This window comes from Protopterus annectens, chromosome 1.part0 (assembly GCF_019279795.1).
Source record: "Protopterus annectens isolate FY-2018-M chromosome 1.part0, PAN1.0, whole genome shotgun sequence".
Taxonomy (NCBI): Eukaryota; Metazoa; Chordata; order Ceratodontiformes; family Protopteridae; genus Protopterus; species Protopterus annectens.
This window is the reverse complement of record NC_056725.1, coordinates 883,505,967-883,527,490: the sequence shown is the minus strand read 5'-3', so window position 1 is coordinate 883,527,490 and position 21,524 is coordinate 883,505,967. Positions and strand designations below refer to the sequence as shown.

The 21,524-nt window shown below is 39.5% G+C and overlaps 1 protein-coding gene across 2 annotated transcripts in view; it reads right to left on the bottom strand.

The window, feature by feature from the left end:
* The window catches only part of LOC122795620 (CD109 antigen-like), a 647,366-nt gene that overhangs the window by 379,811 nt on the left and 246,031 nt on the right, over positions 1-21,524 (bottom strand). For both annotated transcript variants that reach the window (XM_044063888.1, XM_044063895.1), the window contains one exon: positions 18,715-18,861. In XM_044063888.1, the coding sequence (XP_043919823.1) occupies positions 18,715-18,861 (147 nt within the window). The remainder of the gene's footprint in view (positions 1-18,714; positions 18,862-21,524) is intronic.

The window sequence follows — 21,524 nt, the reverse complement described above, 5'->3', positions numbered from 1 at the left end:
GATAAATGCCATATATTTCTTGTAAAACACAGAGACTGGAAGATGATGTGACTTTGTGTGTGTGATGATCTCTGCAGCACTGTGAATTTAAAAAACAAATCTCTGTAGCACTGTGAAGTAAAAAAAAATGTGCGGGGACACGGGAATAAGATATAATCATTAGTATTTATAATGTACAAAGAGCAAAGGTTGTGGTAAAATATAAGGGTAAGGGAGCAGAGTGTATCAAATCAAGAGCTGCAAGTGGAAAAACAGTGACATCCTAAATAAATATGGACTATTATTGTAAACTGAGGTTATGAGCCATTACTTCAATAGTTTGTACTGAAAATGTGGAACAAGTGTACCTTTACAAAAAATAAATAAATAAAAATAAAGCATTGAATAAATACTGTTCATGGTTTCATGGAGTCTGGGTGTGTGGCTGAGTCTCATGCTGATGTGATAGAAGAGCATTGTAGTCACTGCAGGTTGGAGATAGATAGTGGGGAAACGGAGGTTGCAAAGCTGTTGTGAGGGGATAAGTACCTCAGGGTTTCACGCAGACTAGGTGTGCGGCCAGGTCTGGTGTTGTGAACTGGAGACAATTGAACTTGATGCTGTGGCAGACACTGTGCTTTGGAGTAAAACTGGATTGCTTGAGTGTTTGGTTGTTTTCTGCACATGGATTGGGTGGGAAGGAGGAAAGGAAGGGAAAATACTGCTGCTTCTCGCAAGCATTCAGTCTGTTCGGACATGTGTGGGGAGGTAGATCTGAAGAAGTAGGACAGTTTTCTTGTTGCAGCAGTTTCTCACGGCTTCGTGCTTTGATATAGTGCTATTATCATCTAGCGTTTGCGTGCTGTGTTGAATTGGGTGCAAATTTCTGATTTGTGCATGTCTGCACATGAACAGGGAAAGTCTTCCTGCATACATCTTGAGTATTGTCACAGATTAGTATTCATTAATAATAAAGTAGGAAAGAACATTATCTGCAGACATTGGGGCTTAATTATGAAGGTAATCTGGCCTCTCAACTGTCTGTGATTTTTATGGGCCAGACACAATTTTCTCTAACCACATAATTTTTGTGCACATCTGCCCATACCTCTTAACACAATCGGTATAAAGAAAACCAAACATAATTGGTAGGGGGATTAAAGGGCTGAACATTGTGAAACATTGTAAACATTGCTCTTATAGTGTACAGTTGTTAAAATAACATATTTTGTGTTGATACACATTTTCTATCACAATTAAATGAAGTCTGAAACTCAAATGTCTGTTATAATTTAGTTATTTCATTTCTCAGTGACTTGCAAAAATCAGACATTTTAAGAGGGGGCACTTTTCATTAAGACTTTTGTGTGTCGGGGGGAGCAGTAAGCACAGGTTTATCTCTAGCACTACAACAAGGAGACAGGCTGTGTACCAGGGCATGGAGTGGCAGAAGCCACATGGTGTTTGGGAAGATGGGGACTTGTCATGTGTTCATGGTGTGATGGACCTTCCTTGCCGAAGGCAGGTGTTCACCTTGCTGGTGGTTGAGTTGGGTGTGTGTGTGCTCTATCCCAAGCATGGCTTTCAATTGTCCAAATTTATGCAGAATGTTCAGACTGTGACTCATGGCAGATGCTTGATTGGCAGACTTACTATCCCACAGAAGAGTCATGCTGGTGTGGGGTTTTTTTTTGTTTGTTTTGTTTTTTTTTTCCTGCTACATTGAGGTTGTGTTTCAGTCTAGGCATGCCATTTCTGGAGCATGCACACAACAGGCCATTATAACCATTACAGTCCTATCTTGGTAGGCCATTGTTGTTTGGGGTTTTTTTGTTGTTTTTTTTTTCTCCTGTATATTTTTAATATTTTGGTTTCAGGTGATTCATTCATTAGCAAATTATGGAGGGTTGATTTTTAAGAGACCAAATGGCGTAGTGGTTAATGTCTCCGCCTCCCATGCACAAGGTACAAGGTTTGATCCTGACCTCTGACCAATGCCTGTTTGGAGTTTGTATGTTCTCCCTGTGTCTCCATTGGGTTACTCCCATGTCCAAAAAACATGCTGAGTGTTACCATCTCAAACTCATCAGACTCTACATGGTACCCTATAGGGGGAGGGGTTGTACAGACCAACTGCTTTGGGCATCTACTGTGGTGCACAGTATCCATAGGAGAATATGGATCACAGACTGCAGACTGTGTGCCGTTGCAGGACTAGCCACTCAACAGTGTAAAATATGGCTCTAGGTGATTCTGTCATGTTGACTAATGTCACCAAAAAAGGGCATGGGCAGTTACTGGTGATAAGTGGGTTGAGGACCCAGCCTATTACGACCCACACCAGGGACTTGTGCTAATGGTGAGCCCCTATGTGTGCTCACCATAAAGTCAATAAGCTACTTGCTGTTGCCCAGCCTGGGTTACCTGGGTGAAAGCTGGACATAAAACCAAACAACCTGCTAAACATGAATTGAGAATTGCTATGCTTAATGTAGATTCACTAACAGGACACAGCTTGGAAGTGGATGACATGATGATATGGAGGAGGCTGGACATCCTTTGTATCCAGGAGATGAGATGGAAGGGCAGTGCAGGGATCCAGAGTCTACTACCCAGGTGGAGGGCAGGCTAGAAACGGTGTAGGAAGAGTGAGAGAGGCTTCAGAAGGCAGTAAGAAATATCATCAGAATTAATGACAGACTCATGGCAGTCAGACTCCAGTGTAATGATAGAGCAGTATTCATAATCCTATGCCCCCCATGTGGTAGTGAGGAAAAGAGTTGCATGACCTACAAAGCAGGACAACATGAATTGGTGTTGATAATGGGTGACTTGAATGCACATATTGATATAGACAGAACAGGATATGAGGACTGCCTGGGTCCACATGGGTGGGGCAACAGGAATAATTCTAGAATTCTGTCTGGAAATGGCTTAAAAGTAGCCAACACATGGTTCAGAAAGAGAGAGAGACAGTCACAAGATTACATACAAGAGTTGTCAACATGCAACTCAGGTAGACATCCTCAGTGAAACAGTTGCCCCACAGCATAAACCATTAGTTGCAACAATCAGCTGCAAGCAGTGGTCAGAGAAGGCTCTAAGGTCAACACAGACCAGGCTGAAGACCTGAAAGTTGACTGTAGAGAAAGTACAACAGTTCAAGGAATTACTCAGGGCTCTAGCACCCTAAGAAGAGGAGGAAATAGGTGGAGGTGAAGAAGAATGCCAGCACCTACAGAAAAGAAATGTGGCCGAGCCAGGTATATAAATAATGTACATAGCTGGTTTAATGCAGAAGTCTAGGAAGTCATCAAAAGAAAAAAGGAGTGCAGGAAGAAGTGGGAGACAGAAAAGACTGATGAGGCTAGGAAGGACTACTGGTTGGCTAACAAAGAAGTTGCAATAGCAAAGAATAGGGCATCGGAGGCACTGTACCAACGTCTGGAAAGTGACTCAGTAAGGAGCACAAAGAAACTATATCAGGTTGCAGGGCAAAGGCAGAAAGATAAAGAAGATAGTCAGACACCCTTTATAAGGGATGCCAGCAACAACCTGCTCACCAGCTCAGAGGACATCAAAGGCAGATGGAAGGAGTATTTCCAGCAGCTTCTGAATGAAGAAAACCCCACAGAAGCTGTACTCCTACAATGAGAGAAGAAGAGGAGCCCACCCTAGAAGAAGCAAGAACAGCACTAAGGAAGATGAAGTCAGGGAAAGCACCAGGCTCAGATGAGGTCACAGCAGATATGATAAAGATGCTGGGTGAGATAGGGGAGAAATGGCTCCTGAAAATACCAGTGTGGAGAGAAAGGCATATCCAGATGACTGGAGTATAAGCATACTCATGCCAGTGCACAAGAACAAAGGGGACATCCACAACTGTGGGCAGTACAGGGGCATCAAACTCCTATCACATTGCATGAAAGTTCTGGAGAGGGTGATTGAAAAACGGATACACAGAGTAATAGAATGTTATTTGGGAGATGAGCAGTTTGGATTCAGATCAGGCTGCAGCATGACAGACCCAATGTTTGCATTGAGACAGATACTTGAGAAGAAGCTAGAGATGAGGAGAGAGTCCAACTAGGCATTCCTGGACTTGGAGAAAGCATACGACAAGGTCCCAAGAAAGCTGATCTAGGCAGCACTGTGGCGGTTGGAAGTCCCAGAAACATTTGGTAGAATTAGTGCAGGCTATGTACAAGGACCCAATGACTCAAGTACAAACAGTGTTCAGCCTCACAGAGGGGTTCTCAGTGGGTGTGGGTGTGCATCAGGGTTCAGCTCTGAGCCCACTGCTGTTCATACTGGTGATGGACTACATTAGCAAACTGGTTGGAGGGGACAGGTCAACAAAGCTGCTGTATGCAGATGATGTGGCGGTACAGGCAGACTCTGAGCTAGAACGTCAGCCAAGGATAGGAGAATGGAATGCAAATCTGAAGGCACATGGGATGAAACTAAGCACAGATAAGATGGTGGTAATGGCAGCAAATTGGGGAAATCAGAAGAAGCTGAGAATAGAGATAGAAGGGAAGATAGTGGAACAGGTAAACAGCTTCAAGTATCTGGGAGGAGTAGTTGAGGAAAAGGGTAGTCGAATGAAGAGGTCAAAGCTAGAATCAGAGGGGCTGCAGCCAACTGGCATAGAGTATCAGGTGTAGTCTATGACAGAAGAATGTTAAAGAAGCTGAAAAGTAAGGTGTACAAGACAGTGGTGTAAAAAGTTCTACTGTATCGTACAGAAACCTGGGCAGTTAAGGCAAAACAGTTCAAGAAGCTAGATGTGATGGAAAGATGATAGGATGCACACTGTGGGACAGATGAAGAAATGAGGACATAAGAGCAGAAGCCAAAGTAGCTCCAATTGCAGAAAAAGATCAAAGAGAGCAGATTACAGTGGTTTGGGCACATGTAGAAAAGCAGAAGACAATCTGGTGAGGAAGATTTGGGACAAACAGGAAGAAGGTAAGAGGAAGTGAGGATGTCCAGCAAAGAGGTGGATGGATTGTGTAAAAGAAGATCTGCAACAGTCAGGCATGAGTGTTGAAGAAGGCAGGAGTGTGGCACTGAATCGAGAGAGTTGGCGTTAACGTGATACCCTGACCCCATGTAGAAAAATGGGAAAAAAGAGGGCTGATGATGATGATGATTTTAGAAAGTAACTGACAGGATTGGAGTCCAGATATAGCTTTCAACCGTCACTCTCTGAAAGGAGAAGCATTAGCCCTCATAACATGGAGCAAATGGGCAGAAGGTGGAACACATATTAAAGGCTTACTAACAACATCAAATTGGAAGATCATAGGATATCTATAATAGGCTCTACATTATGTAGGGGAGGTGCATTAACACATTGAGTTCTCCAGGACTTTGTTACTGCTAATGGAGAGGGAATTTGTAGACAGTTACAGTTGTCTTTTATTTTGCAGATAGCAGAAGTGCAGAGTTGCAGCACCTGGTGGCCAGAGGGATGTGGACTTGACAGGTGAGAGGATGCTGCAGTGAATGGTTGGCCACTGGAGCAGTATGCAATGAGGACACAGTTTTTCAGCAGTCCAGCTGAATATGGAGTTATTGTTGTGTATGTTTGCTTTGTGTGTGTGTTTTTTTTCCCTACAGCTGCAAGTTAATGTCTTTGATCTTGTTTGCTCTTGTGCATGGAACATCAGGACTGAATCTCACACTGCGTTATTGGTAGCCGGTGTTTTCATTGGAATGGGTCAGGTTGTAGGAGTATTACCATGGGGTCTATATCATAACATCGAAGTTCTCTAACATTGAATGTTATTATATCGAACACTAAACACTGAAGTGTGAAAACATCGAACAGTCAGAATAGCGAATTTTTTCCCAGGGGAAAAAATTCACTATTCCGAGAAACATACACACAGCACAAACACACACAAAAAACAGCCATCCACACACATACTCTTAAAATCCTACACCTAAACTAAACTAAACTTTACATACAGTACTAGCTAGCCACTTACCTGAACCCGCACCCTAACGCTAACATCCACACAACCGCACACTTACCTGACCCCCTTCCTGACCCTAACTCACCTAACCCGCCCCTAACCCTAACCTACACACAATCGCACACTTACCTGAACCCGACCCGTAATGCTCCAACATATCGAAAGCTGAAAACAGCAAAGCCACAGCAACGGGCCACCAAATTCTTTCCCTGTGAAAGAATTCGATGCCCTGCACCTTCGCTGTTTTCAGCGTTCGACATTACAGGTTTGATATTATAACATTTGATGTTAGAGAACTTCGATGTTATAATATAGACCCATTACCATAGCAGCATACCATTCAGAGCCAAGGACGGGCATAATTATTGCACTAAATAATTGCTTAGTGCTGAAGGAGGTATTAGGTGGGTAATTTGGCTAGGTATTTGTGATCATACAGAGGGTAGAGAAAGGTTGTGCCAAGGGCTCCTGCCAGTAAGGATTTTGCCAGTTGGGTTTAAGGGTATATATATATATATATATATATATATATAGCTATATCTATATACGTTGGAGTGAGGTTTAAGTAAAGATGATATTATATGAGGTTTCCCCGCTTTGGTAACATCTTTTGATTAATGGCGAGTTTCAGTTTTGAGAGGGTAGTGGCTACAATGTGAGGTTGCGGTCAATGAAATGGAGGGCAAAATAAATTTGTGAAGGTCAAAGAGCCTTGGTGTGATGCAGATAGATGGGAAAGATTATGGATAGGGGTAGTGAAGTTAGAGGAAACAGCTATTTGCTCCATTGGCGACACCTGGGTGGGTTTTGGGGTGTTTTCCTTTACATGGGAGGGGTGTGTGTCAGCTTCTTACACACCAGCAAGCTAAGCATAGTTTGATATTGTTTTTTTTTCCCTAGTTGGGCAGTTCGGCTTCTTGCACGATATCTGAATATATGGAGAGGACCATGACTAAGTTAGGGATAGGGGCAAGTTTAGCTGTTGGCTTGGAGTTGAAGGAATGCTGTGGATTAGGGGTACTCTTTTTGGTTGGTGGTGAGAGGGCAGGTGGGGAACATTGATGGTTGTAGGGGGTAAGTTGGTGGGGTAACCATAAGTAGTGGCAGCTAGGTAAGTTTTCAGTACAGGGGGGTTGATTGAGAAGGACTTATCCATATGATGGAGTTTTCTGTACCTACAGTGCAGTTTAGCCCTGTGAGGTGTGGCTGGGGTGCTAGCCATGACTGCCATTAGGAAGTAGCAAATTTTGTGGTGTTTAAGGTCATGTAGGGGGTTAGGGGTTTTCACAGCAGTTAACACAGTAATCATGACCACAGTATCATGGCAAGGTTCACCTTTCAGGTAGGAGAGGTGGTCAGAGTACTTCATCGCTGGACGTCATAGGTGAGTTTTCAGGTACTAGGTCATTGAATAATCAAGTAACAGATTATATTATATATAGATTATACATTTCCCCAGAATGCTCAAACTTGGCCCAATATGTTTGGCCTGTTGAGTTACCTTTTCGGGGTATTTCATTTATGGATGTTTTGAATCCTTTGTGAGGGTGGTGTGTGGGTCAGTGAATGCTATTTTGGTTATCGGATGTTTTGCTTTGTAACATTGGTTTTCATTTGTTGGATGGCTTTGTGCATCACAGTGCTGGTGGCTCATTTGGCAGTTAATGACTGGGGTATGAGTACAAATGTTTTACAAGGGCAAGGTTAATTGGCATTAGAATGAGATTGTTGGTTTTAATTTCAGTTGCTTATGCAATTGTTTCTTTGAGTTTGTGCTTTTTTTTTTCTGTCTGTCTCTATAATATGGCTTTGGGATATTGATGACAGGGTTTCAGTTTGGAGCAGTGAGGATGGAGTACACTGAATGATGTTTGGCTTTGACCTTTAGGTTTGTTGAAAATGTTGGTATGAAGGGGGGGGCAGCGTGGTCAGGCTTGTGGGTGGAGAAGACAGACAGGCTTGCCCTCTTCTGTTCCCCCTCTTGTGTTGGATGTCATTTCAATGACTTGGGAAAGATTAACATCAGCTATACAATGTTTCAATTGTAATTAATAAGTATTGGTTAACAGCTATGTTTATGGAAGTTTAATAAAGGTCATCAAACGTCATTCAGTGTGATGTGTTTATTGAAGGGGACCAGGACAAATGAGGTTTGGTAACAACCAACCAAGAAAAATGGAAATTAGTGCCCAAAATGACCAAGCTAAGTAGAAAGCACTATGAGGAAATAAAGCTGCAGTTGATAGTTCGTTGATTTAATGGTGCAACAACTGGAACATAAACGCTTGAAACACTCCACAATACGTTTTCGTTTACACTTCACTTCATCAGACAACATAAAGCCCTCAAGCTCATGCCCTTATATATTAACATCACTAATTGACAATCATACACTTAAGAACAATTAATTAGTTCAAACAAACACTAAGAGCTAAACAGCTTACTAGACTTAATACTGAACTTTACATCTAAATATAGCATCATCTTTAATACATTAATAACTAACAAACATGCATTTTCCTGACACATACTCATATCATTAAAAAACATATATATCTTTGTACATTTTAAATATAGATATATATATTCTAGTCTAAAAAGTATTGACATAATGCTTAAATTCATAATGCTTTAGCGACATCTGGTGGTCAAAGTTGAACATTTAAAAACCTAGGCTTTTAAAAAATATATATATATGTAAAAGTGGCATTACCTATACAAAATCATAAAAATTGAAGTGACTCCATTCATTATATCACAATTTCTCTTAAAAAATTGCATCCTATCTAAATCAATATATACAATATTGAAAACACTCAGTATTCAAATTGATTTAAAATATTCAGAATATTAATTACAAAAAAATTGCAAGAAATTAATTTGAGAATACAAATATAAATATCAACAACAAAATCTACTAATATATTTAAAGTTTAAAATATTAAGATTTAAAATGTACAGATGTTAAAATATCAAATAAATATTAAAAGCTTTTTCACCATCTACAGCTTAGCTGCCCTCATTTTTAATACTGGGGTTATGGAAATAACATAATTTAATCCTGGTGGTTTATTTGCTTCCAAATGTAATTGCCAAAGCAGCTCTTTATATTCAATTGATGTTTCCCATTGTCCTCCCCTTATATCTTTTTCAACTACTTCTAAAACAAAAAAAATTGTAAACTGCTAAGGGACAATCCATTTTGTGTCTATACAAAGCATTCTTGGAATTATTTGTTCTCATTTCATAATAATGTTCGTAAATGCCACCCCCATAGTGCCTTTTTTAGGCAAGGCTCAAATTCTAAACCTACCACCCTAGAACAAAACAAAGAAAAAAAACTAAGGGTAATGCTGCTCAATGCCAGAAGTCTCAACCTCAAGATGCACGCACTCGAGGCCCTTCTCAGTATGGAGAACATCGATGTCTGTGCTGTGACAGAAACCTGGTTCAAGGCTCCTGAGAGCACCCCAGCACTATCAGGTTTTACCTCATATCATGTGTTCCGGCCCCAAAACCCGGACAATACCAAGAAAGGAGGAGGGGTATCCATATTCATCAAGGACACCCACACCTCAAGATTGGTGGCATCGCACGATGCATCGGAAACCATCCAGGTGCAATTAACCATAGGCAAGACTGCTCTGCAATTTGTAGCATGTTACAGGCCACCCTCGCAAACTCAGGAACCTCATATGGCCTTCCTGAAAACACTGGAGGGATAAATGTATCTCCGAACACCATCATACTAGGTGACTTCAACTACCCTAATATAGACTGGGAACACTACTCAAGCCCAAACACTCTAGCCCAAAAGTTCCTGGAATTCATAAACTCAAATGCCATGGAACAACTAGTCACCATCCCCACAAGAGGAGAAAACATACTTGATCGCATCATCACGAACATGGGAGCACAATGTTCAACGCCGGAAGTATACCCCTCACTGGTGAGATCTGATCACAAACTAATCTCGCTGGAGGTCCTCATCCCGCCCCACCGAAATGAAAAGACCACAGTAAAGAACTTCTCGAAAGCCGACTTCACACTTCTAAAGACTAGTGTGGTCTCCTTTAAGGCCCCTGAGCCGGCGGTTAACATTACTCAAACCGCTGAATCACTTACAAATGCCTTCTACCAGCACCTGCAGGGCTGCATGGATCAGGCAATCCCAAGTAAAACAAAGACTCTTTGTACCAAAGGCAAGCATCCAGTCTGGTGGACCCCAGCCATAAACAAACTCTACAACAAAAGGAGAAAGCTACTACAAGATAGAGCAAAATCCTTAAAAGGTAAGACACCGCTGATCACTATAAGTAAAAAGCTAAGAGCTCTCATAAAATCATCCAAAGCTAATTTTGAGAAAAAATAGCTAAGGACTCTAAAGACAACCATAAGGCATTCTTTAGCTATGTCAGAAACCTAGGAGGAAACTCCCAGATATGCTCAGAATTAGTTCAAAATGATGTGAAGATTACTGATCCTACAGACATTGCCAACATACTGGCTGACAGGTTCAGTGCAAACTTCTCCCCTCCCCTAAAGGAGAGATATCTATACCAAATGATTGTAGCCCCCCAAACATCTCTAACGCCCAGGTGAGAACTGCTCTCTCCAAGGCAAAGAACACAGCATCCATGGGATCTGATGGTGTCCCCAGCTGTGTGCTCCATGAACTCAACGAGGAATTAAACCCACAGTTAGGACAGCTGTTTAATCTTAGTCTCACCTCCGGATACGTACCTAGGGAGTGGCGCACAGCGACTGTGGTCCCACTCCACAAAGGCGGTGCCTCCACCGACCCTGGAAATTACCATCCCATTAGCTTGACAAGCCTTATCTGCAAAGCCATGGAGAGGATCATAATGGATCTCATAAATAAAGACATAGGGAACTTGCAGACTTTGGATCCAACCCAGTTTGGCTTTGTCAAAGGCAGATCATGCCTTCTAAACTTGGTTGACTTTTTCGAAACAGTCACCAAGGCCATTGATGAGGGAAAGGCAGTCCATACAGCCTACCTAGACCTGGCGAAGGCTTTTGATACAATACCTCACTCGGGTATCATTGAAAAACTCATCAACTTAAATGTAAACCCATACATTACAAGATGGGTTGCAAACTGGCTGAGTGACAGAACCCATAGGGTCAGAGTTGCTGGCGCCATGTCAGACTCAAAGCCTGTCACAAGTGGTGTCCCACAGGGCTCAGTCCTGGGCCCACTCTTGTTTGGCATCTACTTTTCTGAAGTACAAGCAAACACAGGAGGGTTATGGCTGACAAAGTTTGCAGATGACTGCAAACTGGGCCGTAGTTGAAAACACATCCGACACAGATATCCTTCAGAAGGGTCTCACAGAAACGGATAACTGGTGCCAGAGCCATGGCCTAAAGTTAAATGCCAAGAAATGCATAGTCATACCCTTCGGGAAAAATAAAGTTACCCCTAGCTACCATATAGGTGGCAATCCCATGAACACAGAAGAAGTTATTAGGGACCTGGGAACCCAGGTTGACAGTAGCCTTTCATTCGACACTCATATTGCTAAAGTAGTTAGGAAGACCTTCTACATTGCCCACCTTATCATGAAGGGATTCACATCTAGATCAAGGGAAGTCATAGTCTCCCTATACTCATCACTCATCAGACCAATGATCGAGTACAATGCCCCATTCGGAATGTATCTGACCCGACACTTGCAGCAGCTGGAGAGGCCACAAAAGTTCCTCACCAAAAGGATAAAGGGTCTCAAAAATCTGTCTTATGCTGCCCGACTGAAAGAACTCCAGTTATATTCAGTTGCTTACCGCTTGCTCAGAGGTGACCTATGCCTGACATACAAGGCCATGTCAAACCCAGATTTGATGAACATGCTTCATCTCAAAAAATCTAGATCCCTCAGAGCCACAAGGGCGGGAGACTTAAACCTCGACACGGTTATTAATAGGATGTGCTGGAGGGATAGATTCATCACCCAAAGACTCCCTATGCTGTGGAACAAAATCCCGGTTTATGTGAGGCAGAGCACCTCGCTGGCCTTGTTCAAGAGGAATCTTGACCAATGGATGGGAGATCGCAGATATACCCCAGGGGTTACCTCAGTGTCACTGCTCGACAGAGGCACAGCAAAATAATGGGCATAGTTTCTCCAAACTAAAGGGGTGGCGTAAGCCACAAAACTATGGGCTAGGCTTATAAATGCCCTCGGGCAGATAGCCTAGTATGAACCTATGAACCTATGAACCTAAATCCTTCTTTTTAATTTCCTTTCAGATTTTCCAATATAAAATGCTTCACATACTTTACATAGAGCTAAATAAATGATACCATTTGTATCACAATTGGCAAAATACTTACTCTCTATTAAAATGTCCCTACTTTTAATGTAAATGGTGTTGTTAGCACTAATATACATACACTGTGAACACTTACCACATTTAAAAGTACCTACTTTAGTTCTCTTGATCCTTTTCTGTCCTTTTTGACCTTCTAAAATAGATTTTAAATTTCTACCTCTATGGTAAGTACATCTCAATGGTTCCTTAAATAGGTGACTAAGACTAAGATCTGATAATTCCCCAAATTTCACCCATTCTTCTTCTAGAATCTTTCTAATATGGATTGCCTGTCCACAATAATCCATAATAAAGTTGTTTTCCCTTCCTGAGTCATCCACTACTCTTTTAGATGTTTCCCCCATAATTCGATTTCCTAAAATAAGTTTAAATCTCAGTTCAGTATTAGGTCTAGTAAGCTGTTTAGCTCTTAGTGTTTGTTTGAACTAATTAATTGTTCTTAAGTGTATGATTGTCAATTAGTGATGTTAATATATAAGGGCATGAGCTTGAGGGCTTTATGTTGTCTGATGAAGTGAAGTGTAAACGAAAACGTATTGTGGAGTGTTTCAAGCGTTTATGTTCCAGTTGTTGCACCATTAAATCAACGAACTATCAACTGCAGCTTTATTTCCTCATAGTGCTTTCTACTAGGTTTGGTAACAAACCAATTTGTCCAGGGACATCTTCAGTAGGGGGTTAGATAAATACATTAGTGGGAGTTAAGAGGGTAGGGGGGATGAAAGGGATAAATGGGAATGAGGGAAGATTTGGAAGAAATGAGGTAAGAGTCGGGAGGAGCTTAAGTGGTTTTTGCTAGTGTAACTAGGTAGGGAATCACATTTTGGTGTGAACTTGCAACCCGCCCCTTTTTGGTGGAATAGTGGGAATTGTGGTTATTTTGTCAATTCAGTTGTGGCATAGAAGAAGGACAGGCTTGCTCTCTTGTTTTTCCTCAGGTGTTGGATGTCATTTCAATGACTTGGGAAAGGAAAGTGAGTGGTTGGAGGCTGCTTGATAAATAAAATAAGCGAGCAGAGGTAAGGATGCTGCCTATTGGTTGGTTTGTTTAATTCAATAAGTGGTAAATGAAGTGAGTGATGGGGCACTGCTTCATAAGTAAAATAAGCGAGCTGAGGTAAGGATTCTGCTTATTTGATGGATGTGTAATTCAATTAATGGTAAATGAAGTGAGTGGTGGGATGCTGCTTCATAAGTAAAGTAAGTGAGTGGAGGTATGGACGCTGCTTACTGGGTCAGGATGACTGAGGTCACGCTGTCCTGATTAACATTACATGGATGTTTACACTGTGATTATAATTGGATATACTACGTCTCAGCTGTTATTAATAAATATTGGTTAACAAAGTTATGTTTATGGAAGTTTAGTAAAGGTCATCAAACGCCATTCGGTGTGATGTGTTTATTGAAGGGGACTGGGACAAAAGGCTTTAAACATATAGAAAATATACTACATTCATTCCTCATTACCACATAATGTGGTCCTGCATAGTCTTCTGTCTGTTGTTAATGTGATTCTTAAATGAGGTTAATGATTTGATATGATTTGATAATATAACCCTGATACTCCTCGTATCACTCTGTTGTTACTTCAAAAATTGACTTAACTAAAATATAGAGCAGACCCATTTCTTAGAAACTAAACCCTGACATTATGCTGGCTCAAGAAATCATATCAATTATTTTAAAGAAATTCCTACTAGAATGGTGTAATGTTAATAAGTTGATGCTAATAACGGACACATCTTGTAATGTAAAAGAGCAACTTTAAAAAACAAATATTCATGGGTTACTAATAAACAAAGCTAATTGTTACAATAAAAATAAAAATGTAATTATATCTGTTTTGAAAAAGAAATACATCAGTTGCAAACAGAATAGTTTATGAAATATGCTGAAGATAGTCAAGTCTCAATAAATAACAAAGGAAAGTGTTTAGATATGTGTCTGTGTAGTCCGCTATCTTAACCAGTAGCCAAATTTGTGGGAATATTTTTCTGAACAGTCCATTATACCCTCTGCTTCAGTGGCCAAGATCAACAATAGATAAACTCAAAAATGTTATATCACATATAAAAAGTTTATATCAAACAAATGGTATCACTGAAGTATTTTGCTAGTTTTTCACTAAAATGTATGACTCTACAGTGATCTGAAGTAACTGATAGCTCTTTGTATATGATAAATGTGATTGATAAGGGCCATGATTACAGCTTCAGGGCATACTTTCCAATTCAAGAAACACCTGATTCAGTTGGTAAAGCAGAAATGAACAAAGTGCTGGGTACTGCCTTATTCTTAGCCATTTTATATAACTTTGTACACCTGCAGACTTATAGCTTGATTAACGATTAATCCTGATACCAAGAGATTTGCCAAGTTTACTGTAACAAGAATATGAGGTTGTCCCCTTTCTGACATCTTCTTTCCATTCTTGTTTTAAAACCTATTATAAAAAGTATGGAAAAAGAACCGATGCATATTTTTTCAAATGTATTCTTAACTTCTTCAGTTATCCTTTCTCTTTTGATGCATCTAAACCAGACGTGTCCAACCTATGGATTTGCCGTCATTGCCTTTGAAAGGGACAGCACCTAACTGTATTAATAGCTAAGTGCGGAGTGAATGAGTGCATGCATGAAAGCAAAATGTTTGTGTGCGTGAAAGTAGAAGTGTGTGTGTGTGTGTGTGTGTGTGTGTGTGTGTGTGTGTGTGTGTGTGTGTGTGTGTGAGAGAGAGAGAGAGATAGAGAGAGTGTGTTGTACTGAATTAACGTCCCTGTCAACTGTACAGATTTTCGAAGAATGTCTGGTATCTCCTCCGAGCTCACAAATAATGGGGAACAAATGGGTGGCAATCAGTTGACTAAGACTTTAAGTGTAGAAGGCTGTATTTTTTGTCAGATCATGTTAGAATTCCCTGAAAATTTTGCTAATAAATCAAATTGATTGATGTATGGATTATTTGGCATGCTTAGTTAAAGTCCAGTTGCCGCATTATAAACAGTTTCCATTATGGCTGATGGTATGACTTTTGCTCAGAGGAATGCAGTACATCAGAATATATCTATTTTATGATGATATTGCTTCAGAAGTAAAAAAAAAGCATGCTTATTTTTCTTAAGGAAGTTTTATGTTGGTGGATTTATGCTTGCTCTTCCTGCTAAATTTTGACTCAAGCAGTGACTCACACTACATAACGATAGAATTATAGCTGTGTCGTTGTATTTGAAATCACTAACAGAAAGTACATTCTGGAGTGTGAGTTCTGGCAATTTTTTCTGTGAAATTTGTTAGAAAATTTCAAGAGAGTCAGAAATTTGGTGCTGTATGACTAGATGCCGTTAATATTACTACATACACATCGGTTACTGTTTATTTATATTCATTTCATAATTTTCAGGCGGACAACTAAGTATATCTTAGAATCCTATCATTAGGGTGTCTTCTGAAATCATATCTAAAATAATAGCTGTTCCTCAGACTATATGATTTTTATTATTTTAAATGCATACAATACAGATATTTTACTTGTTTAGGAAGACATTTATATATCTGAGAATATGCAGCCTGTTTTTCTATATTGTTAGCTCATGCAGTGGGCTGTATAAAGCTGAATATTCTCTTGTTTGTCCTGATAAATTTATTATGATAGCAGGAAAAGTGATGTAGGGATATTGACATTTGTAGGCAGCGTAATATCTAGGCTGGTATGGTAATAAGACATTTATAGACTACCTCTGTAAAGCATGCAGTTAAAAAAAAATCTTACCAATGACATGAATACCTTGTGCTGTTGTAACACTGGGCCTAAAAAGATGGATTTCTGTACAGAAGTGAATACTGTAGTATACAATTTGTCATTTAATTTTGTTTTATAATTAAAATTCAAGATGCTATTTTCCTTTGCCTTTGGAACTGTGGGCACAGACTTTTTTATATAGGGAACTATTCCAGCACTATGCCTTGAAAATGTTTTGGGACTATAGTCAACTTTTTGGAAATATAGCCATTTATATACAGGAAGTAGAAATGTCCAAACAGAAAGCAGTTAGCATTTGGAGGTTTAAAGATAATTGATTCCATTTCATATTCTTGTGATAATGGCACTGACCCTTTACTATGCTCAAACAAATAAATACCAATGCAGATCGTTTGAGTTTTACTGATCACTCTGGTCTTCATGCTATCTAACAAATCTGCATCTTAGAGCAGACATCATGATTGCAAAGAATGGCAATATGAAAAATCTTTGTTATATCTAGATACTTTTTGGGCCTCTACTGCTGACTTTAGATATCAGCATTTCCCATACCTCTAACATACTTAATGACGCCCACATTGCTGGAAGCTTAACTTGGATTTGTCTCCTCTGCAATGAGTGTGTCCTTCCAAATGAGAAGCCCAAGGGCCTAGTAACATCCAAGTTCAAACAGTGGACAGGGCATGCACAAGTGCAATAACTGTCCAGCTGAGTTTTTTCTTTGTGTCTCTACTCACCCCCCAGTATACTCGAATGCTATACATCACATGGTGGTTGCACAGGGGTGCCATGGGGAGCCACCTCCTCATATAATGATATGCCCTGTATTATGCCCATACCTCTCAACTGTATAGATTTTCTCAGGATGTCCAGATTTTTACCTCACATTTATGGTCTCTTTCTCATAAAATTGTACGTTTCTGGAAAATCACTGGCAAATCGTTGAGGTCTGAAGTCAAAAAATAATGGCACACATTTGAGTTTCAGACTTCATATCCTTCAGAAAAATGCTAACCCAAAACTCTATCAACTTTCTAAATTTGTAAGAGCAATATTTAAAAGGTGTCCTTATTTTTAGGCCTTTGCCCCCCCCCCATTATTTGTGCCTCTGTCCAGATTTCTTGCTCTAACAGGTTGAGAGGTATGTGCCCAGCCATCTAGTAACTTGATTGGTGACTGTTATCATAGCTATAGCGTCACCACCAGGTCTTGTGTCCTGGGTGTGCCCTTGAACATGTTCTCACATTCTGCTCCCTCCTCCCTCCAAAAAGTGAGCAGCCTCTTACCTCATTATTCCTCTTCCCACATCATTGGCACCTCCAGCACCTGGGCTGATAATCTAACTAGGCTGTCTGTGTTTCAGTCAGAGCTTCTTCCCTATGTGCCATAAAACATCTTTAAAAATAAACGCAAAATCAAGAGGTATGATCTCATAAAAATGGAAGGGTTCCGTACCTGTTTATTTGTTAAAAAAAAATATTAACTAAGGTATTAGAGTTAACTGTTAGATTAAGAATTAGAATTTTAAGGCAAATATTAGGCATTTATTACATTTATTCATTGTTCGAATGCACCTACAGTACAGCCAGTAGGTCGACTTTGGTCACCCGTGGCAGCAAAAGAGTTAACTATATGATATATTTTATATGTGGGCCCCAAGACAATTTCTGTTCACTCACTGCAGTCCTGGCAAGCCAAAAGGTTAGACACCCCTGATCTAAACTGCAAACCATGTTAATTGCAGTCCAGTCTGCTATTAGCAAACACATTGTAGTGTTACTTAGTTACTATACATGGCTGCCTACTCTACTGAAGTTTTTAACACCAGTGTCAGTGGGAACTGATTTATAGAAATTGGCCATATAAAACTTTTATCTAGTATATAAATGCATGACATAAGAGGACTGTAATGTATTTTTTTATTTAGGCTATTAAAAAATCTATATTTCATTTTCTTTTATTTGGGCTACAAAGCTAACTAATTTGACCCCTCTACACTTTTATTTACCAATTAATTAATGTAACTTCTTATTCAGAAAGCAGCCTTGCTAGCATATTTTGTAGTGGAGATAATGCTTCAGTTCACTCCTGAAATTAAACCAATTTCTCCATTTTAACATCAGGGTTCTCCAATCACGTTTTAATTCTACAGCAGATGCAGTCTCTGCTGTTTTAGTTCTTATGCTCTTGAGGCATCAAATCAAACATTTTCTATTGAACCTCCATGGGCTCCTGCATGCATGTTATCATAGTAGGGTGGTTAAAAAAAGAAAATAATAAACCAACTGTACGTCAGCAGCAGTTTCGGTAAAGTTAACTCTATTTAATGTTTTAACTTAATAACGAACTTATTTGCATTTTATGTCAATTAAACAGAAAGAAATAGTTTACAGAGGACTATGGGGGAAAATATCACCTATAGTAAAATCTCTTTATGTGAATAGGCCAAGCAGTTTTAGATATGTGTATTTTTTTCTTAAGCTGTGTACTGAAAAGTTTTTTTAAAACTCAAGGAGAACTGCATGAGGGTTTAATATGTCAAGAACAAAATAGCTATGATGACAATTGTCTGCTTCAAAGCTATATATACTTTTTTGTTTACATTCATCTGAAATACTATCATAATACTTACATTTGCAGCATTGAAATCATTCTTCAAAAGTAATGCACTGCTGTCTGCAATTAGCAGCCCAACTTTTGAATTTGGTTCATTTACTGTGATGGTCAGTGAAACAGTTTCAGATGGAAGAGCTAGTTGTTTGCTCCAGGACAAAACAACCTAGAAAAAATAAAACATTACATTTATACACATCTAAACAAAACATAATACAACAACAGACAATCAAAGATACTTTATTTTTTTATCAGTTTATATCTGTCATCTGGGGTAGAACACAGCTAGTCGCTCATGTACTTATTGCATTTACTATACTAAGACTTCTTGGCAGGTGACTAATGTATCCTACAGTATTTGCATGACATAAGTAAGTCAGGACATGTGTTGTACTAAACTTCGAAAATCTGTTCCTGTACTACTGTTTGCACTAAAATATAATTCAGAACTCAACAATTATAAATGCAGTTAAAAGTGAATGCATCTTCAAGGAGCTAAGTGCTTTAACTTTCAGAGTATTAATCACTGATTTGTATGAAAAACAAACAACAATTATTTCCTAAGGAATAGATTCACCTGCATGCTAAACAAAACAATAAGTTGACTACCTTTAAAAACATTCTTTGATTACTGAATGAGTATTAAGAAATTTAATCCCTGTGAAATGTAACGTGGCTGTCCTTAACTGAGGCAGCTAATTTGTTTACAAGTTTTTTGAACTGTAGTGTGTAGACTTCTCTAGGGTCATTTAAACTGTGAAATATCCTATGAACCTATGAACTGCATGTTCTGTTTTCATGCATGGGCATTGTCACTCTGTGCTATCAAATTACAGATTAAGTTATTTCTTATATTTATTTCATTAAATTGCACTTCTTTAACACATATAATTGTGCTAGACAGCTAATCTACTGCATGTTGCACTGTTATAAAGCTTTTTTTACTGTTTCAGTGCATTAATGTACTGTTTTATGCTGTCTTAACTGCATTTTTCATTGCTAGATACTGTTTTATTACTCTAGATACATTTTTACTGAATTACTTAACTGTAAACTGCTTTTTCATACTGAGAGTTGTCTTTTCTGTTTGTGAGTGCTCTATCTGTGCATTTTTGTGAGGTTTCTGTGTACTAGCCAGGTATCATATAACTGACGTGTTTGCAGTTAAAAGCATCCTCTAGAGTCTCCTTGCTCCTTTATCTGTTTAAAACTTTCATTTAGTGGCTACAGCTAGTAGCTGTAATAGGTGGCTTTGCAGTTGCTCGCCCATACTATAAATTTGATCTGGGACACTCCTGCCAGTCTAGTGTCATTAGCTCATTCTACCTAATACAGAGAGAACATTTGAGATGGTCAAAACACTTAGTTTCTTAAATTTGAACTATCTTCTATTCCTGCTTTCTCCCTTTCCACTTTAAAAAAAATTAGCTAAAATTTCTCTGTGTTCTCATTGAGAGTGCTTCTCAGCTGAAAAGTATATTTTTGTACTTTTTAACTGTTCAGAGTTGAATAAGACAGAAAACAAATTCAATTCAGAATACAGTTTAAATAAACTGCATTTATTTAAACTGTATTTGCTCTAATATTGCTACATACTCAAGTGTGCTAGCATGCACTGCACTTGAATTGTTTTTAGTGCTGTTTTAGCTGCCTTTCTGTAAAAAAAAATTATAAGCTTGTTTTCTGCCTTTCCTGTAACTAGTCTAGTCCAGATACAGATTTACTGTATCCAGGACTGTTTGTAAGCTTCTGAGCCCCCAAGCCTTTCTGTTTTGGAGGGAAGCCTTCTAGCTTATCATTGGGAGCAGTAAGCACTAGGTAGCCTATCTACCACAAAAGGAGTGGTTTCTGGCCCAGAAATTGTAGTTATTGGCCATTTGGGCAGTTTTTCCAGCTCTCTCAACTTTTCTGGTTTAAAAGCCCACATTTGACCTTGTTTCTCCCATTTACTGTAACTAGTCTAGTCCAGATACAGATTTGCTATATCCAGGACTGTTTGTAAGCTTCTGAGCCCCCACGCCTTTCTGTGTTGAAGGGAAGCCTTCTAGTTTGTCAGTGGGAGTGCTAAGCACTAAGTAGCCTTTCTACCACAAGAAGAGTGGTTTCTGGTTCAGAAATTGTGGTTTATTGGCTGTTTGGACAGTTGTTTCCATCTCTTTAAACTTTCTGGTTTAAAAGCCCACATTTGTGCTTGTTTCCCACCTTTTTTTAACTAGTCCAGTCCAGATACAGATTTGCTGTATCCAGGACAGTTTGTAAGCTTCTGAGCCCCCAAGCTTTTCTGTGTTGGAGGGAAGCCTTCTAGCTTGTCAGTGGGAGTGGTAAGCACTAGTGGTTTCTGGCACAGAAATTGTAGTTTATTGGTCATTTGGGCAGTTTTTCAATCTCTTTCAACTTTCTGGTGTAAAAGCCTGCATTTGCTCTTTTCCTGCCTTTCCTGTAAATAGTCTAGTCCAAATACAGCTTTGCTGTATCCAGGACTGTTTGTAAGCTTCTGAGTGCTGCCAAAGTCTTCTCTTCCAAATTTCCCTTAGATCTACTAATTCTCTCCTCTCCTGCACTTTTACTAGCTTATTCATCTAGTACTTTACCAGACTTCTTGTAGCACACAAAAGTGCTACCGTGTGCTACCAGCACTAAACATTATACAATGAAACAGGTTGAGTGCTTATTATTAATACCCACCCCTCCAGGCATGTCTAAAGGTCAGTTCCCTGTGCTTTCTCCTATTAGCCTGGCGAACTTGAGCATCCTGAGACAATGTAGCAACTGCCTCATGTACACCGACAATCCCCTCCTCTTACTTCCCAACACTCAGACTTGCGAGAG